A 20,743-nucleotide genomic window follows, 5' to 3' on the forward strand; every position below is an offset into this window, starting at 1 on the left:
TGGTGGTAGTAGTGGCCTACCATGCTGGTCTTGGTTGTGGTGAGTCGGAGGGATTAAAAGTGTAGATAACAACTACTTGAATGTTATATGTACTTAAACAAAAATTAAAAGGACCAAAATTATAATTTATTGGTATTTGAAGGACTTGAAGTGATAATTTCTTTCCTACTTAATCTTCTCCTCCAAGAAATACGTAGATATTCAACTCTCTTATCTGTTCTACATTATGGAAAAAGTATTAAATATCATACCTTTACCAATTGTCTAAAATATCCCTTTCCCTTGCCTTTATAGTACAGTTCTTTCTCCACTCTTCCCCATCCCATTTTTCCTTACCTCACTAAACAACCAAAACATGGCTATTCATCCATCCACTCTCTCCATCTCCATACTCATAATACTCATGTCCTCCGTCGCCGTAACATCTACGGCGACAGAGGACATGTCCATTATAACCTACAACGAAAAACATCACACGATTGACAAGTCATCGGTCCAACAACGGACCGATGAAGAAGTCATGGCCATGTATGAATCATGGCTAGTTGAACACAAAAAAGTGTACAACGCTTTAGGAGAAAAAGACAAGAGATTTCAGATCTTTAAGGATAATCTTAAATACATAGATGAACAGAATGCTATGGGAAAAAGTTATAAGTTGGGGTTGACTCAGTTTGCTGATCTGACTAATGAAGAGTATAGGTCTATGTATTTGGGTACTAAGGTTGATGTTAGTCGTAGGTTGTCGAATGCACAAAGTGATCGGTATGCTCCTAAGGTTGGAGATAGTTTGCCGGATTCAGTTGACTGGAGGGAAAAAGGTGTACTTGTTGGTGTTAAAAATCAAGGACAATGTGGTAAGTGCACCTATTACTTGTTTTTTGTTTTCTTTTTTGTTACTCCACTTATATTCTGTTTAAAGTTTGTGATACTGAATATGACTTTGTTGATTACAGTTGGAAGTTTTTCTTTTATATTAGTATATATAGAAATCCCACATATACTTGATACTACTACATAAATTTGAATCTGATAGATCGAATCTCATGGGTAGTTCAGTTGACCCTTCATTATTAGAGGGGTCATTTGAACTTTTGCCCCTATTTTGTGCTAGTTTTTTTTTTTTTTAAATCTTGCTGCTCGTAATAAACAATTTTTTGATGCGACATAAATTTATATTTTGGCATATTTCACAAATTGTGCCGCTCGTGACTTTTTTCCCAGAAGAACTTATGTCCCACTAGGCATAAGTTGCTAAAGGGCAAAATCAAAGACCAGTCCATTTGATGGGCAGTTCGTGCAATTTCTTCTTATTTGAGATGTATTATTAGACAGTAATTTAATTTTAGGAAAGTTGAGTGATAGAAGAAGCTAGGAAATGGTTCAAGGCAATATTTTACTAATTGTTTAGCTAATGCTTTTCGCTTGGAGAAAGCACTATCTTAATTGGTTTGTAATTTCCGTGGGTCCAGAGATACTCCTATTTTAATTTATTATTGTCTTGTCTTTTCCTTTTTACGTCATTATTCCCTCACTCCGATTTGAACATGAATCATATGATAGAAAAAAAAAAAAAAAAAAAAAAAAAACCTGCCAAAGACAGTTATATATTGGCAAAAAAAAAAAAAGTAATGTTCGAATTTGCAATTATCAAAGGGGTGAGCACCAATTATCAAAGGTAATATTACTAAGGTATCATGAAGTTTCAATTTTTTTAAAATTAGACCCTTATTACTTTTGAAACTGAAATATTAATTAAACTTCCGATTGGTCTGGTTCTTCACGGGTGTAGTTGTTAGTGGTCTAATTTCAGTTTGAAACACAATTATAAGTTCTGGATAGACATTTGTCAGTTTCTCTTAACATTAGGGGGTACCCCCTAATTGTTGAAGATTCCAAGGTTGTAAATTAAATTGCCCACATGCGTATCATACTTTTTTTTTTTAATTACTTATCAAACTTATTGGTCAATAATTAATATTCTAAACTGTACCATACGTAATTATTCCAAAGTCTAGATTTGGTAGCCTTCTCATTTACACTTTCGGTGGAGGGAGGGGACAAGGACATAGGGGATTGGGGAGTTTTAATTCCTAATACCTAATCAAGTGGGCACATGTGTTTCCTTCCTACTCGAAAAGGAATTTGTTTGACCAACCGGTAAAAAGAAGACTTATAAGTAAAATTATTAGGTGATTTTCGTGTTTGTTTTAATCTTGGTCGATAGAGTTACTAGATAACTGTGCTCATGTAAGATAACAAATATTCTTAAAATTAGTCGAGATGCGCACAAATTTGACCCGAACACCACGGTCATTAAAAAAAGTCTTTCTAAAAGTTTGGGTTTGGGTTTGGGTTTGGGTGGGGCGGGGTGGGGGTGGGGCAGGGATGATTTTATGTGGTAATTTTGGATCATGCGAACACATGGTCTCTTCGTAAAATTAGATATTTTTTGTATATATTTTTTAAAATTGGTATTCCCTCCATTCCATAATAAGTGGTTTTTTAGGTTCATGCATACCCCTTAAGAAATTGCTCACTTCTAGAAAATTAAGAGTGTTTTTATTAACTTACCCCTAATCAAGTTTTACTACTTTTTAGAAAAAGAAAAGGTAGTTAATGAAATCCTGACTATTTAAATAAGCGTAATCTTGAAAAAATCTGCTCAAAGTCTTCTTGAAACCATAAAGCATCACTTATTTTGAAAAGAATTGAAAAGCCTAAAAAATCACTTATTATGTACTTATTATGGAATGGAGGGAGTATAATATTAACTGCTGAAACACATGCTATTAAATGGTATAATTGGTTGAAGGTTGAGTTATTTACCCAGAGGACTAGGATCAATTCCCACATAATACAATTTTTTTTTTTTTTTTTAAAGTGGTGAACCATGTTCTAGAAATCCTAGATTCGCTTCTGGGAGGGGGGTTATGCATAATTTCTATCTGGTGAAAGTATAATTTTTTTTTTAATAGTATCGGATTACTTAAAACATAACTATAAGTGAATGATCATCTATCTGATGGCTTAAATATGTTTGAAACAGTGATCCTATCTACACCCTGAACACTCTTCAACTTGCTTCACCATGTCCTTGTAATTGTGTCAGTTGTTTTGGCACATTTTGCAGCCTAGATTGATTGGACAGACTTCCAGTATACGGATAAATGCTGAAAAAACATTAATATGTTTACACTGCTTAACACAACTAATGATTCTCTTCTTCAATTTACTAAATGCGTAACAACTGGAAAATGAAACAGGGAGTTGCTGGGCATTCTCAGCAGTTGCTGCCATTGAGGCAGTAAACAAGATGGTGACTGGAGATTCGATCTCGTTATCTGAGCAAGAGCTGGTAGATTGTGATACCTCCTATAACTCTGGTTGCAAAGGGGGTCTCATGGACTATGCCTTTAAGTTTGTCATAAATAACGGAGGACTTGACACTGAAGAAGATTACCCCTACACTGCCAAGGATGGAAGATGCGACCAAACGAGGGTCAGTATCATTCGAAGTCTTACGGGACTCATGGAAATGAACTAAATACTTAAAAAGTTATGAGAACTAAAGATTCTTTAAATTTTCTTTGAAATAATTGCAGAAAAATGCCAGGGTTGTCACCATTGACGGGTATGAAGATGTTCCTGCTAACAATGAAAAGGCACTGAAAAAGGCTGTCGCAGGGCAACCAGTCAGCGTTGCTATTGAAGCTGGTGGAAAAGACTTCCAGCACTATAAATCGGTAATAATCTTTACTTCAAATTGGTCCGTCTTTAATAAACATGTTGTCTTTCGACCGAATTAGGTAGTTCTTGTTTCAACCAAGGAGCTAATTATGTACCTAACCAACACAAAGTTGTATAGAAATTAAACTGCATGATGGTATTCTCATGCCTCAGATGTAGATGGAGCCCATGTTGAAACCCAACATTTTCGACACAGAACATAGATATATAACAAATTTTTCCATAATTCCAAAAGCATCTTGTGTGTACAGCGAAGTGCTTAGAACATTATATACCTATTAAGTTTAAATCTTGAATCCGCTTGTGCTCCAGGGTATCTTTACTGGAAATTGCGGTGCAGCAGTGGACCATGGTGTGGTTGCAGTAGGATATGGTAGCGAAAATGGAATGGATTATTGGATCGTGAGGAACTCTTGGGGTGCTTCGTGGGGAGAAAGAGGCTACCTCAGGATGCAACGAAACATTGCCAACCCGAAGGGTTTATGTGGTATTGCTACAATTTGCTCTTACCCTGTCAAGACAGGCCAAAATCCCCCAAAACCAGCTCCATCTCCTCCATCACCGGTCAAGCCACCCACTCAATGTGATGATTATAACGCATGCCCATCAGGAACGACCTGTTGCTGTGTCTATGAGTACTATAACTACTGCTTTGCTTGGGGTTGCTGCCCTATGGAGGGAGCTACTTGCTGTAAAGACCATCACAGCTGCTGCCCACATGATTATCCAGTCTGCAACGTTAAAGCCGGCACCTGCTCAGTTGTAAGTGATCCCTTCTTGTTAATTTCAAGGGAAAAAGGTTAAATCTGCCCCTCTACTATGCAAAAAGGATTACAAAAATATCCATGCCATTACCTAAATGGTTCAAATATACCCCTCCTCCGTTAGGGCTGTCCGAGGTGGACACTCAATCCCCTGTGACACTGACATTTTGATGAGGTGGATGCCACGTGGCTTTCCACCTTATCGCCCCAACACTTGATCCTTTTCGCATAGAAAAAGGTGTCACAGATTGTGAAAGAAATATGTTGAATTATATGACCACTTAAGCAGTTAGAGAGGGTACTCTTTCATTTACTTAATTATATCTTTCAACAATGATTGTTTCCTTTACTTAATTATATCTTCAACAATGAGTGTTTCCTTTATTGACATGGTTGTGCTTTTGTTGTTACAGAGCAACAACAACCCTCTTGCAGTCAAAGCAATGAAGCATATTCTTGCCAAACCTATTGGGGCCTTCAGCAATGAGGGAAAGAAGATCACTTATTGAATTGTCTCAAGCTAGAAGGCTGTGGGATGTGATAGCGAATTTGGGCTAATAGAGGATGTAAAAGTTCATGCTATGGCTTAATGTCCTCATTTGGTACACTGAATTTGCAAATTCTTATTTTCAGCTGAAAGTTGTAGACATAGGTTATTCCAAAAGCAGAGGATTACAAAGTTGCTGCTGTTGATTTCTGTATAGTGCTTCTTTCGTGCTTGCAAATGCACTAGAACAAGATTGAAACCCGAGCTTGTTATTCTGCTGTTTCTGATTATGTAAATACTTCTTATTCCTTCATCAGGATGACTAATATGCTACTTTCACCATGAAGTTTATTATTCCATGTGGTGCTTGTACTTTCATTTCACTAATAATATCAAAGACTATAATTTCCCACACCTTTTGATACACTTGTTCTAACATCTTTTTGTGTTATATTACAAGTCGCGTGATAGGATGTTTTTTCCGTTTTCTTTTCAGCATACCTAAACCTTTCGTAGATAAATAATCTTTTGCAATCTCAATAGTTAATAACGTTTAATGGCTTACCAAAGAAAACATTTAAGATTCATTTCATCCATCCAATACTAATCAAAGTGCCAAAATTGATATACACGAATGTTCGTGTAAGCAACCTAAGATGCATACGCAGGACATGAACAAATACGAGTAAATTCACACCTATAGCTTCATCTGCATGCCGCAGCTGCTGTTTTTTTCCACCCAAAGAGTCACTACAATATATTTCCAGGTAAGAGCGAAGAAATCTTATTGATTGCGACATTAGTTGTGTTTTTGTGTAACTTCAATTGGGTGATGAGTCCTCAAAAAGTGAAAGAAAGTCACAGAAATAACAAGAATTTACAAGTGTTCCTATTAGCAAGACAAAGCAATCCGGCAGGTGGTGGAGGAGTCCATAGGCAAATTGAAAAAGGAATTGTAAAAAATGGAAGTTGGGATGGTTTTGTGCCTCAAGAATGTAAACCAAATCCAATGATTCTTCGATTCAATGCAACATAAAAATGGGAAAAAGCACACGAACCTCTCAATTATGGTATTGATTGTGTACTCTATTGTGGACTTGGGACCTGGAATGGCATTTGCTAATGAAATTCTTAAATGAGACCCTGAATTTGGGGTCATTGGTTTAGTACCTTGTGCTAGAGGAGGAACTAGTTTACATTGATGGAGACGTGGGTCTAAAGCTTATGATGAATTGGTTAAAAGAGCCAAATTTGCTGAAAAAGATGGTGGAATTATAAGGGGGTTATTGTGGTATCATGGTGAGAGTGATCTAAAAGCAAAGAATGCATCAAGTTTGTATAAGAATAACTTGGAGAAATTCTTTCATGACTTGCTTAGTGACTTCCAGGCTCCTAATCTCCCCATTTTCCAGGTACCCATTTGTGATCTTTGACACTTTCTTGATAGCTCATGAATCAAATCCAATAGCAATGCTTCTACTATTAAATTTTTCATATTTCTCTGAAGGCTCTTTTGGTTTCTTGAGGAGGAAAAGGGTAAAAATATCACTCTATTATTCTAAATATCTTAATTTTACCCTTTGTATTTCTTTGGGGTAATTTAGACCCTTATAATTAGTAAATTGTCTCGTGTTTGATCTTGACTTACCATAAGGTAAAATTGGACATTTTCTCTTCCTGTAGTTGGTCCATATTCAATATTACTGTATTAATCACCAACCAGAAGATGTTTGGTCGTTACTATTTAATACTCTCTTCGTTCGAGAAGCTATTTACCATATGGATGGTCAAACAGTTTCAGCTTTGATTTCAACTTTGCAGTGTCTCTTTAATGTTAACTATTGGTTACATTTATATACAGGTTATCATACCATACCCCAAAAAACCATTTGAAGGGCCATATATAGAAGAAGTGAGAACAGCTCAGTTGGCGATCAACATCTCAAATGTGATAAAGTTCGATGCTGAGGGACTAGAAATAGGTCCAGATGGCATTCATCTCACAACCCCAGTACAAGTTCAACTTGGTCATATGTTTGCTCATGCTTTTCTTAGATTCAACAATTTTCACCTTTCGAAATAGGAATGTCTTCCCTTTTAATATATGCTCTTAATTTTTCAATTCAACTTTGTATACCAAACTCAGAAGCCTTGTTTATGTTGTTCCTTTAGACAATTTTTTTTTCCCCTCCATATTCTTGAATTTCCTTCTAATCAATTTTGATTTTTCATCAATACAGTCTCTATTATGCTTAAGAATTTCTTCCCAATCAATTTATTTTCATAAATGCAGTTCCTCTTATTCCTAAACATGGTCAGATGAAATCATAAATGAGAAGGACAATTGTCAAACTAGTCATAGACATAATCAACACACCAAAGCTGGTATTTATATATGGTCGATCAACTACTATATAACTAAACAATTGTTGTCTTCCTAGAAGCTCAAAGAGCCCAAGTGAAAGAAGACTATTTGTTCCAGCTGCTGACTAATGACTGAATTTTCCGTTTATTCTATCATAGACTTTTTAACACTTTCCGACAGCTGAATGATTAAACTTGATGAATACAAAATAAAGACGTAACAAACTTCAATTGGTGCACAGGCATATTGAGCAAGACTTTTTCAATAATTCAATGTGCACAGTATATCAGTTTAGATTAATGCACCCATTGTCAAGACAGATTAGTCAACATAAGGAATTTTTCCTCCAAAAAGGTGAGTTTTTAAAACTTGGACTATTTTAAAATTGTATGGGTTGAAAAGTGGCTGTTTATGAATTTTACCTACAAATTTAGGGATCAAACTTCCCAAAGCCTAGGGCATTTTTCTATGATTAACTAGTTGAAGAAAATGCAGAGTAGAGTAATCGCGGAAGCAAAATTAGCCTAGTGGCCAGTGGCGACTAATACCATATAACTCTTGACCATATGTACAAGTACAACGACAAAGTTAATCCCTTCGTCCCAAAAAGATTGTCTTAGTTTGACTTGAAAGACAAAGTTTAAGAAATAAAGGAAGACTTTTGAAATGTATGGTCCAAAACAAGCCTTAGATATTTGTGTGGCCGTAAATCATCTCATAAAGTTAAATTATTTCTAAATATAGAAAGATGCCAATCTTTTTGGGACAGACTAAAAAGGAAAGGAAGACAATCTTTTTAGAATGGAGAGAGTAAAAGTTTACAATAGTGATTGTGGTAATTCCTTGCTAAAATCTAGTAACATATAGTATAAATTTCAGTTTCACAGCCTCTTAGAAAGATCAGCATATTGCTCCATCTAAAAAATATAATTCTTGATTTTTAGCCACCAAGTTAGCCAGTTTTATTAAACGAAAAAAAGAAGATAGTTGTATGTAGGACATTCAATCTAATCTCACAAGTTACAAAATAGAAGAAACAAACATCTTCTTTAAGTCAGCAATTTTATGGTTCATGCACTAATTCCATTCATGATGTATCTGTTTGAACCTGCCAAGTTAGGCAATTTCTCACCTTGAGATCTTTCCGAAATAAGAAATCAAGCTCAATAGTAGCATTTTCAACATGATCAGGAAGTACCGAAATATTGATGCACAAGCATCACTTGTATTCTCCTCTTAAATGTCATTGATAATCTCAATTATCTCAAAGTCTATATTAATGCACCTGGTTTTCTTGTTTAATTCATTGTAATAGATGGAACAAGTAACACAATTAATTCTATTAAGTTATCCCATTTTTCTTTTTTCTTTGTCCAATTATGGGTATTCTAATTAATATCTGGCGATTATTGCTTCGTCTACCACAAGAAGTGGACAAGTACGAGTGTACGACAATATCGAAAATGAGGTTGAAGACTATGTTCAAACTGAAGAAGAACTTACAAAATGCAACCGAAGAAATTTTGTTAATCTTGATGTTTATATCGGCTCTACTTTACTTAAGGTGGATTAGCAGTCGTAACAATCAAGATCATCTGCTTACAAATCGGAGCACTGACAAATTAAACAAACAAATATTCATATTAGCTGGACAAAGCAACATGGCAGGTCAAGGAGGTGTACACAACTTCTCTTGGGATGGTATTATACCTCGCGAATGTCAACCTAATCCAGATAATATTCTTCGATTGCGGGTAAATATGAAGTGGGAAATTGCACATGAACCCCTTAATTACGGGGTTGATTGTCTTCATAATTGTGGAATTGGTCCTGGAATGGCATTTGCTAATGCAATTCTTAAACAAGATCCAAATTTTGGGGTTATTGGATTAGTGCCATGTTCTAGGTCAGGTACTGGAATTCATGCATGGATTCGTGGGAATTTGCCTTATGATCAATTGTTAACAAAAGCTAAGGTTGCTCGTAGAGATGGAGGGACTATTAGAGGATTATTGTGGTATCATGGTGAGAGTGATTCAAAGTATAAGTACACTGCAAGATATTATAAATCCAAATTTATAAAGTTTATTCAAGACATACGTACCGACTTGAATTCTCCTCTGCTTCCTGTTCTTGTGGTAAACTATATTATACAAACTTTAATTTTTTTCATTCTTTTGATTGATGTGCTAGGTTTCATTCAGTCATAATAGTTGCAAGTTGCAACCTTTCATGAACCTATACATGCTTTTGGACAAATTCTTAGCTTTAATAGGAGTAATTATTATTGGTTGTTTAGTTTAAAACCTGATTATTCTGGGTTTAAATCCAGGATTGTCTAGCTCACCTTTTTGTACGGGATAAGATAATCCCATGATTGTAGTATAAAATTTATCATGATTTTAACTAATACCCTCAACCAAACACAAAATAGATTTAATCCCAAATTTTATAGCAGGATAACTCACTTGTACTACTCCTGCTAATTTGAAAACCTTGTACTAGTGTTTTCTTTCAAGTTCTTTTTTCTTTTCTTTTTTGCAGGTAGTTCTACATTATCCAAAACCGCCGTTTGTAGGAAAATTTGTGCATGTAGTGAGACAAGCACAGATGGATATTGAACTCCCAAATGTAATAAAGGTGGATGCTAATGGTCTACCAGTGGGTTCGGATGGTATTCATCTCACAACCCAAGCCCAAGTCCAACTTGGTAATATGATGGCTCAGGCTTTTCTCAACGCTAAATTTCAATCTGTAACATTTAATTCAAACAAGACTTATCATATGAAGTAGCTAGTAGTACCTATCCACTTTTTTTTTTTGGTTGTTGTTTAGATTATTACTTATGGTACTAAATTATTAGAAATCAAAATCTTCGGTTGTGTTTCTATTCCACCTCCTTTAGCTACAGCCAGCGTCATGCTCAAATTACCAAGTCTGCAGCAATCTACAATCCAATTCTGAATGTATGGTCGATAATACAAGTAAATCTGAACAACAATAATAACGCGAGCAGAACAAATTGCTAAAGATTACTAGTATGTCATTATCATGTAAACAAATTACTCAGTACATTGTTGCCAAGTTAAGCTAACAACCAGCAAACGGTCCCTCTGTACACTTGAACAATGCCCCATATATACTTAAAGACCTTTTGCAGTATGTTACTAAAATGCAATTAATTTGGATTTGGAGCTACTTCAACTACCTTATTTTCCATCTTCATTGGCTGTCCCAAACTTTAAATGATTTAATCCATTAGCCTTGACATTCTTGCTTGTAGTGTTCCTCATAACTCTGTCGCGAAAAGTATTCATGTCATGTACTGCATTAGCATAACAAGACGGTGCTGTTGCAGACATCGACCACAGAGGTAGACTAGCCATGCTTTGTGGGCTATTATCACCTAAATTGATGGACTTGACTGGAAACTCGTGAATTAATCGATCACCAAGAAGTCTTTTAGACCCAATTAGCTGGTGTTTATCGTCCATTCCATAGTCTGTCTCATTAACTAGATTGACATTGTTTGCCTTGTAACTGTATGGATGTTGGATTGGTGGAAAAGGTCTCTGAATTGCATAAATGCCTGGTATGCTTTGGAGGTAGCTGAATTTCCTCTGAATGCTTACTACTAGATTGAGATCTTCAAGAACCTATAAGTAGTGAATCAGTTATCAGTGAAAGCACATGAATACCTCCAAAAATGAAGAATAAGCAAAAAATAGTAGAATTAAATGGTAGTATTAAGTAGGATTAAGTAGCGTTAAGAAGGAATAAATAGCGGTAAGTAAGAGATAAGAGACACCTTATTAAATGAGCCAAGCTGAATGATGCCTTCCCTAAGAGATATAATTGCAATAGTCTGCCCAAAAAACAGAAACTTCATAAATTATCATCTTTGAAAACGAAAAATGATGAAACAATGGGAACAATTCTATTTTGTCATTAACTGAACTTTCAGTACCTGAATGCCTGAATTAAACTGAACTCCCCAGGCTCTTGGTTGCTGGCAAAAAAAAGGCAAATATGGAGATGCAACAAATATTAATTTTTTGAAGGGAATGTACATATATATGTGAAAAATCACTAAAGTTTCAATAAATATTTAAATTTTGAACTCATAATTTCAAAAGCTCAAATCTTGAATTCGCCTCTGGCAAGGAAGGAATGAGGTCTTCGTGGTGCTTACAGGTTCAATGGACAGATTCCATGAGCAAATAAAGCTTGAATCTTTTTCATTTGAGGCATCTTTAAACACCCATCTGTGACTATTATCTGCTGCAACTTTGCCCACCAATCTTCAAAATTTATTAAAAGGTTTAGTCATACTTTGCTTAGGGAACTGCAACTTATTCTTCTTACAAAATGAAAGTGAAAAAGAAGAACACAAAATCTCACCCTTCACCAAAAGAATAAACCTCATGAGACATTTTGAAGAAGATGTCAGGACCAAACTTTATCCTCCCATATTCCCTTTTGGATCTTTCACATTCATAAAAGTCACAGAAACCATCTTCCCAAACAAGAATCCTGAAATGAAATGTAAATAAATAGTCCATAAAAGATTACAAAACATACTTTTAATACCATACATTAGGTCAATACCAATTTCTCTTGTTTCCTTTAGCGCGATCAAGCAAGCTTCCTCCATGATCCCATCTGCAACAAAAGTAAAAAACAATTTAGTATGATATATTCATCTTGTGTAATTAGCAATGTTAATTGCCAGGTTAAATAAATATTTTGCTTACTTAGGTGGAGGATAGTTTCTGGGGACAATTCTCCAGAAAACAGCATAGACCCACTCAGAGCAAGTACAGAGACTTCTAAGTGTGTGCTGTAGTAGACAATTTAGCATGGGAAGTCCACCTTCCATTTTTTCTAGAAAACAAAAAGAACATAAGCTGCACAGTGTTACTCCAAATCACAATATAATTTGTAGAGAGAAAAATATGACTTTTAATGCCTTTAATATATGACTGTGGGAAGTGTGTGAAGGAAACTGATGAATTTAAGTGTGACATTCCTTACCACAGTTTTCTTGTTTTTTTTTATACATAAGTAAAGGGCAAAATTTATTTGGTTTGGTTGGCAAAGCGTCGGAGCAATAATAAAGTTGTTCAGGAAACCTTGGAGCAATATTAAAATTGTCTCCGTGTGACTTCCAGGTCATGGGTTTAAGTAGTGGAATTAGTCAGTGATGTGTGTGTCAAAGTAGGTTGTTTACATTACACACCTCGAGTGCGACCCTTCTCCGACCCTATGAACACTACAATGAATAACATTGTTGGTTATGTCAGAGTAGACTTGGCATGAATAACTTCAGTAAAATGTAAACTGAGTTTGGTACCAGAGAATATGATAGGCTCACACTGTTATTCTGCCATTTTTTTGATCGAACTCAGGGCGAAGCTAGGTAGGGATGAACCCCCTCAGCGAAAATCTACAGTGTATATACAGGATTTAATTTTTTTTTTTTATGTATATATCGTAGATGTTTCTTTGTGTATTTACTTCTTCATATTTTTTAATCCCATAGGTGAAAATCTTAGTTCCACCACTAAATTCGAACTAATAACTAAAAATGGCGTCCTTCACTTTTGAAGAGAGATCAAATATAACAAGTGCATTATCATTCAAATAAGCTTTACTATTACTTTTTATGTTATAGTGGTTAGAGTTTCGGGTTATTAAGTAAACTGTTATGTGCCACTATTACTTAGCATGTTAGAAGTTGCATGGTCTGAGTTCATAATTATGAATCCTTAACCAACTTTGTGTTCGCTTAATTAAAGATCACAAACCTGCACTCTCGTACCCTTTTTGTTTTTATTTTTAATGCCAATAGAGCATTTTATTCATCTCCAAAGTTGAGAGCCCTCTCGTACTGCAATTCCCTTGTTCATTTTATTCCACATTTTTTTCACAGTGGTCTCAGCTTGCGCGCACATTAATTGTCATATTGATGCCTATTAGCTCCCACGCACATGTAGCTGATAACTTTGTCTAATCCCCTTGTTCATTTTATTCCACATTTTTTTCACAGTGGTCTCAGCTTGCGCACACATTAATTGTCATATTGATGCCTATTAGCACAGATAACTTTGTCCATAATGTTAAGCAGATCGGAAAAAAATCACCCAACATTTACTCAAATCTAAACATTGGTCTACAATGATTTTCACTCCTTGACCGCTAGGCAACGCCCTAAGATGTGTACTGTACATTTTCTAATCTGATATAGCTATCACTTTTTTCCCTTTGCTTATCACGTGATTATAAAGACGTTTTATCCGTTATTCTGTGAACCTTGCCGCTAATATAGCACAGTTGAAACCCTTGTCTCTACCGTTCTGCACTAATATTTTCACCCTATAATTTAAGTCAAACCCTACATATTGAACTCTGCTCACAAAACAAAACCCCTTTTCGGATTAATAATCAGCAAACAAAACCCCTTCGGATTAATAATCACCAAATCATTTGGATAAATTGGCAACCCCTAAAAAGAGAACCAAAAGATTCCCAAGATTTGCACTTGGATAGGGTCAGCCCAATAAATGGTGGTCCTCCACCAATCTTCTCGAGTAAGTGACACTACGTCTATAATGAATTGGCTGAAAGTGACCCCTTTCCCCTTTTAAATGCAACCATTCATTGTTTACATTGCATCATTGTACAGACAATGCTTCTTTAAACACCCTTCTACAATAATGTTATGTACTGTCTGAGAAAGTACCAAATTTACACACAAATCATAATGGGTTGGATGGATGCCTATGTAGATCAAATATTATCCAGTCTGCTCAAGTTTACAATTAGATTTTTGACTTATTTCTAAACCATCATGCTTGTATTTTTATCTGTAATTAATTTGCTCAATTTTATCTTAGGGAGTTAGTCAATCACGAGTCTGCATGAGAAAACTGAGTGAAAGTTAGCGACCAAGAAGTGTTCAGTGTCGCATTAAAAATTTAAGTATGCAATGTATATTCTAATATCATATTGTTTGCTATAAATTGAATACTCACCGGGTGTCCTCAACGGTTGGTGGTGGTGTTTAATACTATAGGTGGGTACACTGCATAAATAATCCAATGACCCCTACGTACCTTATAAATGGGGTAAAATTCAAAAACATCAACTTTACCACTGTCATGAAGTTTTATATATGAAATCTGAAACTCCGAGGGGCAACAACATAACTAGGCCCCAAAATGTGCGTTCCCTGGAAGGCAGGTCTAAAGACTTGAAAATTACAAATTGGGTTGGAAAAGAGGCTATTCAGCTTTTAAAAGGACATGAATTTGTGACTGTCCAAGCCTCTCCCATAATAATTGCCCTACCTTCCTTATCTGTCAGGATAGAAGATTCCAATAACGACCTCTATTACTGCCCTTAAATTGATTCTAATCTCCAACAGTAAAACTCAACCCACTATGCTTAGATATCCCTTTCCATCATAATGGCAGATTTCACTTTCGTTTCACTGACACAGATTTCGACCAGCAGTCCAATAGTTATCAAGCAAATCTTTCTAGAAGCAGGAAATCGAAAACAGAAATGGGATAAAACAATTCATGGAAGTAGGGCCTTCCACCCTTCGAAAGATTAGTTTTCACTGCTCTAGGGTGCATGACAATTTATTGGCAAAAATCAATATGCAGCAGTTGACAATTGTCAAAAGAACTCCAGCACAGGGATATGCAACCTGCTAGCATCTACTAAGCTAGAATTTAATAAGAGTGGTTCAAGAATGAGCTCAGAATATGAATATTACATCCAGGGACTAGCGTACCCATTAATGAAAGAATCAAGATACGTGGCAGCTTCTAGGAGATCTAAGTTTTATAATCTAAGAATTCATCGATAATTATATATTCAATGGCATAACCCAAGCTCAGAAACCTATCCGGTGAAAAATACAGCTATCCAGGAAAGTTTGTAGCTAAAACAAATTCATTCCCCACCAAAAAACGCCCAATCTGCTTCGAACTTCAAGGTTTGGAAGCACTTCTCTCATCACTAGATGGCACTTTCTTCCCATAACGCTGTAGAAAGAAGTATTTCCAATCATTTTCAAAATATTACGGCTAAAGTACAGAGATAATGGAGGCTTGGACAATGTAAAAAGATACCAATGTAATTAGAGCTAGACTTTATATGTACCTGCTTGCCGAATGTGAAAGGAACATATTTATATTTGACCATGTGCATTATTTGCCTCTTCATTGTTGAAACGAACAGCACCAACCAATAGAATAATAAAATTGGCCAAAATACAGGCACATCAAAGGCACTGAAGAATGTCAACACAAAAGCAATGCAGACTGCTTTTGTTAGTGAGTACCTGTCAAGGAAAAGTAAATTATGCCAAACTACTGATTAAGAAGCTGATATTGCCAACAAAAATTGGATGATGACTGCGACTAACAGAAGTATAGGCACATATATGAAGTGCACAATGAAGTTGTTCTGTTACATGATTAAGTGAGCAACTAGAATGGGAATCCCCAACCATATGCCACACACTTGTACCCAAGGGTATGGGCTAGTGGTCAATGAAGTAGGTGAAGTTGTTCTGTTATATGATTAAGTGAGCAACTAGAATGGGAATCCCCAACCATATGCCACACACTTGTACCCAAGGGTATGGGCTAGTGGTCAATGAAGTAGGTGAAGTTGTTCTGTTATATGATTAAGTGAGCAACTAGAATGGGAATCCCCAACCATATGCCACACACTTGCACCCAAGGGTGTGGGCTAGTGGTCAATGAAGTAGGGGCAAACCTTGGAGATTAGGATTCAAATCTGCCTTGGTGGGCACGCTCAAGCTGGCCCGGACACCACCATCATTTAAAAAAAACAAAGCACCTAAACATCTTGTAAAATAAAGAAATTCAGGTACCTAAGAAGAGGGTAAAGGAGAAAGGGTAGAAGGAGTATGCTCTTCCCAAGCACTGGCTAAAGCATATCACAAGCTCAAGGTCCTAAATTCAAATTCATCCCAGCTACTAAAACTATTACAAGCATCAAGATCAGGAACAATTACTGGGAGACAAGGTTGGGGACCAAGTGGACTCGGTGCATCAGCATGTCTGGTCAGAAGCTGGTCACCAAGTTTACTTTTTTTTTTTTTTTTCAGACATGCTGAATACTTTTGAGAAACATGAGACGATTTTGAAACATGGACACTTCGGACTGGGACATTTTCAACCTGCAGAAATTTACAATGATAGACCGAAACTCTGACCATCACGGATGGCCACAAATCATAAAATAAAAGCCAAGGGCTATGGTACCTGCCTCACTGAAAACATAGTCAAAATTGTACCATAAACGCTTAAAATACTAATAAAACCTACTAGCAGTAATGGACCAACATAATTCCATGATCAGGAATACACTTCTTGAATCCTATCTATAATTATTACTGATTAGGATAAGTTGTCCCGTATAGCAAGGGAGCTTCCAAATAAAATCACTCAAATTATCCTATATGATCAAAGAACTTCCACATTAGATCACCTCATGCTAATAAGCATTTATCCTAGTGACGCAACTTAAATTCAACTCCAGTAAAAAGGCATGTTGCAAGAAAGAAACCTCATCCCTAGTCATTCAAATCTTCTTTTCTTTGTTTCTTCTTCTTTGTTCTTTGTTTTTTTTTTAAATGAAAATGGTACTTACTAACCTAGACATTCAAATTATAAAAAAACATCTTGATAATATGGTAGGCAACACAAGGATTTTTTTTTTAAAAAATTATATGGTGGGCAACAAGTACATTTGATGAGTAAAACAAATGACATTATAGCCAACTCAGTAAACAGACCTAACCAAGCCCATGTGTATTGCTTAAGGCCTTAAGCGTCATACTCGGTGCAATCAACACTTGATTTTTTTTATCAGTAACAATACATGAATTTTTTTTATTTTATTTTTTTTAGAATGGTAACAATACATGAGTTTTCTATCTTTTTTCACTTTTTTTTTTTAAATAAGTATGATTTTTCTATCTATCAAAGTTATTTAGGCGGTACAAAACAGATAATTGTGATACTATTATCCTGCCATCACATGAATATTAGATCCATAATAGCTAGGCAAGGAGTTCTAGGGCAGAATAAGGATGCATCAAATTTTCATACTTTTTCTTTATAGAGGGATGCAATAGATTTTCATAATTTTGAGCTTTGAAAGACTCTTCCAATAACTTGTACCAATTAGAATCTAAGAAAATAAGAAATCCCAGGCTATCTACCTTAATCTGACACATAACATGCTGCATGATGAAGAAACTCTTGTTAGGGCGCCCCCTCTAGTTATGTGACACGAATCAGGATTGATGAAGTTAGTAGGTTTCAAATACTGAATGGCTCAACCAATGTTGCATATTAGTAGAGTTGAAGTTCAAAGGCACCATTGAAAAAAAAAATGCAGAAATCCCAGGTCAAAACAAACAAAATGTTGTTAAGTTGATGCCCCATTTTGTAATGGTTGATCTCAAGCTAATTCCTTTAAGAACCGCGTCTTAAGCTTAGCTAAGATCATACTACAAAATAGTACTCCCTCCGTCCCATATTAGTTGTCATGTTTCGCTTCTCAAGAGTCAAACTATGTGAACTTTGGCAAGCATTTTAAAATATATTTTTTAATCAAATTAACATGAGAAAAGTCGCAACTTGTAGTACTTATCGTATAGTTATTGAATATCTAAATTTTAAATATAACATATTGAGTTGATCTAATCCAATTTAGCTTCGAAAATGAGTCAAATTGACTTTCAAAAAGGGAAACATGACAACTAATTTGGGACGGAGGGAGTATAAGAAAAGTAGCATTCCTTCTTTCCACTCCTATTCTTCTATTCTTTATCAGATCCTAGATCATCATGTAAAGGCAGGAATGGGTAGCAACTAGCAAACAGATCAGAAAGACAATTTCTTCACACTGGAGCATCAACTTCCATAACCATGAATAAGTAAAAACGTGATCAACAAACAACACTTCTCAGCAGATTCCCCAAAAAAAAAAAAAAAAAAAAAATCAGTGAAATGTACCAATTCTTAGTGGCTGTTTGGCCATGAATACTTTTTACTTTTCCAGAGTTGAATTCTGGAAATCATGTTTGGCCAAAAATTTCAAAAAGTTGAAAAACACCAAAAAGTTGTTTTCACTTTTTTCACTCTAAATCACTCACAAAAATTCAAAAACAACTCCCATTTGTATTCATGGCCAAACCCAACTCCAATTTCCAAATATTACTTTTCACTTTGAAAACAAAAACTACTTTTTTCAAATTTCACAATTTTCATGGCCAAACAGGCCCTAATTTGAAAACGCGATTTCTTTCTTTACAACATAATTTCCAGAATCCTAAAAATATAAATCTGACTCTTTTAGCAATGCACATCTTAGTTACAGCAAATGTTGACCATCTATTGGCAATAAGAGCCATCAGATTCAATTAACCACCAAAAGTAACCATCAGATTTGATCTCTATTCATGTCAAAGTCAAAAATCAGACAACTAGATGATAATCAAACTACAAAATGAGATCGAAAAACTGGCACATATTAAACAAATCTAAACATTCATAATTTCCAGAATCCTTTAGCTCCCGTTTGGCTATAAGTATTTTTCAAAAAATATTTTGAAGTTCTCTCCTCACCAAGTTTCAACTTCTTTCAAGTAAAATGCATATCCAAACACAATTTCAACTTCCAAAAATCATTTTTCATCTCATCTTCAAAAACTCTTTTTAGTTTTCAAGTTTCAACCAAATCTATGTCCAAAACCTAGCTAACAATATAAATCTGGCTATTCTAGCAATCCACATCTTAATTACAACAAATATTAACCATCTATTCACAACAACAACCATCAGATTCAATACCCTACCAAAAATAACCATCAGATTCAATTTGTATTCAAGTCAAAGTCAAAATTCAAAAACTAGATCGTAACAAAAGCATATCAAACAAATCTAAACATTCATAAGTAAAGCAAAATAAGAGACGTAAAATTGTCACACCAGAATTTAAATTCAGGAAGGCGACGAACGAAAGGTCGAAACTCATCAGAGCCACGTGTCGGCAGACTAGGACCACCTTCAGCTTCCGGATCAACTTGTGGTGAAAGGAAAGCAATAAGGAGCTGTATAATATAGATTCCTAAAGCATATGTTATGATATAGAAACCTTGAACCATAAACACGCGTACGGCGTAGATTAAAGCGATCAAACCGAAGAAGATCCAACGGTAAAGGACTTGTGGTGTTGATTTATCTAAAAGGTGTTGATAACGTTGTGATAACGTGAAGGTGAAGTGGGATATGCTTGAGGAAACGCCGTCGCCGGCGACTGTTCCGTCACCGACGTTCATTTTTATTTTTATTTTTATTTACTTTTTTTGTCTTTTTTCGGATGCTTTTTTTATTTATGTAATTTATATTTACCGCGAAAGGGGTTAGGAATTTATGGGAAATGGGAGAGAATAATGAGGGGAAGTTGAAGAGGTCTGGATGGGCTTGGGCTTCAGATTTATTGGGCTTTATTTGGACTTAAAATAGAGGCCCGTGTTTCTTAGATGCTCTTTGCTATTGTCCCGCCGTCCCATATTACTTGGTCACTTTTTTTTTTTTATACACCCCTTAAGAAATTATATATAAAAGATACTCCTTTGTTTTACTATCTTTCACTCATCTCTCTCCAATAAATACATTCTAATTAATATTGACTATTTTCAAGAACATTTAATACTAAGTGTAAGATGGGAAAGATTTAATTAATTTTATCTTAATTTTGTAGATGAATAAGTAATTTGAGACATATTTTTTATAATGTGGTCAAATAATATGAGACGGAGGGAGTACTTTACACAGAGGAAGTTTCCTTTTCAAGGACTGGTATAATGGGGTTTTTAACTTTTGTTTCTATTTTAAACTTAAAATAAATCATCTCTTAGAAGTTGTCCTCCGCCTCCTTTCTCCAGCTTCTTTATATGTGATGTAAAATATTCGGAACTATTGCATATCTATTTGAGGGGATGCGTCATAACAATAGCATTCGGAAAATGCAACTTACAAATTACATTTAATATATGTAATTAATAAGTGGCAACTAAATGCAACTTACGTAGCACAAGAAAATGACAAAAGTTGTCCCTCATCATTGGTTGTAGATTTAAAATAGTCTCTAAGTATTCATTGAATAATTTTGGTCCGTGACGTTTGTCATTGTTAAATACTAGTATTTATCAAACTCTAATTATTAACGTTATAATCAGAATTATGAAATTCTTTCTTAACCAGAAAAATCATAAATTTCCTTCAAAATTTCAGAAATCGCAACATAAAAACTAACGCCAGG

General features: G+C 35.3%; 4 protein-coding genes and 1 pseudogene across 4 annotated transcripts; 3 read left to right on the top strand and 2 right to left on the bottom strand.

The window, feature by feature from the left end:
* Positions 1-250: 250 nt before the first annotated feature.
* On the top strand, positions 251-5,415 carry LOC132033413 (low-temperature-induced cysteine proteinase-like). Its single transcript, XM_059423384.1, has 5 exons — positions 251-857; positions 3,267-3,502; positions 3,606-3,746; positions 4,063-4,512; positions 4,928-5,415. The coding sequence occupies exons 1-5, from the start codon at positions 356-358 to the stop codon at positions 5,021-5,023; spliced, it is 1,425 nt and encodes a 474-aa protein (XP_059279367.1). The 5' UTR covers positions 251-355; the 3' UTR covers positions 5,024-5,415.
* LOC132034804 (probable carbohydrate esterase At4g34215) lies at positions 5,091-7,225 on the top strand (annotated as a pseudogene).
* Positions 7,226-8,571: 1,346 nt separating this feature from the next.
* On the top strand, positions 8,572-10,234 carry LOC132033415 (probable carbohydrate esterase At4g34215). Its single transcript, XM_059423386.1, has 2 exons — positions 8,572-9,504; positions 9,911-10,234. The coding sequence occupies exons 1-2, from the start codon at positions 8,746-8,748 to the stop codon at positions 10,157-10,159; spliced, it is 1,008 nt and encodes a 335-aa protein (XP_059279369.1). The 5' UTR covers positions 8,572-8,745; the 3' UTR covers positions 10,160-10,234.
* Positions 10,235-10,388: 154 nt separating this feature from the next.
* LOC132033414 (uncharacterized) lies at positions 10,389-12,557 on the bottom strand. The gene is made up of 8 exons (XM_059423385.1): positions 12,401-12,557; positions 12,121-12,250; positions 11,975-12,028; positions 11,768-11,899; positions 11,559-11,667; positions 11,334-11,375; positions 11,175-11,231; positions 10,389-11,022 (listed from the first exon to the last, which is right to left on the bottom strand). The coding sequence occupies exons 1-8, from the start codon at positions 12,540-12,542 to the stop codon at positions 10,576-10,578; spliced, it is 1,113 nt and encodes a 370-aa protein (XP_059279368.1). The 5' UTR covers positions 12,543-12,557; the 3' UTR covers positions 10,389-10,575.
* A 2,427-nt stretch (positions 12,558-14,984) lies between these two features.
* LOC132033416 (protein RER1A-like) lies at positions 14,985-19,841 on the bottom strand. The gene is made up of 3 exons (XM_059423387.1): positions 19,408-19,841; positions 15,539-15,719; positions 14,985-15,420 (listed from the first exon to the last, which is right to left on the bottom strand). Exons 1-3 carry the CDS (start codon positions 19,755-19,757, stop codon positions 15,367-15,369), a joined length of 585 nt encoding a protein of 194 aa, XP_059279370.1. The 5' UTR covers positions 19,758-19,841; the 3' UTR covers positions 14,985-15,366.
* Between the last annotated feature and the right edge of the window lie 902 nt (positions 19,842-20,743).

This window comes from Lycium ferocissimum, chromosome 10, assembly GCF_029784015.1.
Source record: "Lycium ferocissimum isolate CSIRO_LF1 chromosome 10, AGI_CSIRO_Lferr_CH_V1, whole genome shotgun sequence".
NCBI classification, from domain to species: Eukaryota; Viridiplantae; Streptophyta; class Magnoliopsida; order Solanales; family Solanaceae; genus Lycium; species Lycium ferocissimum.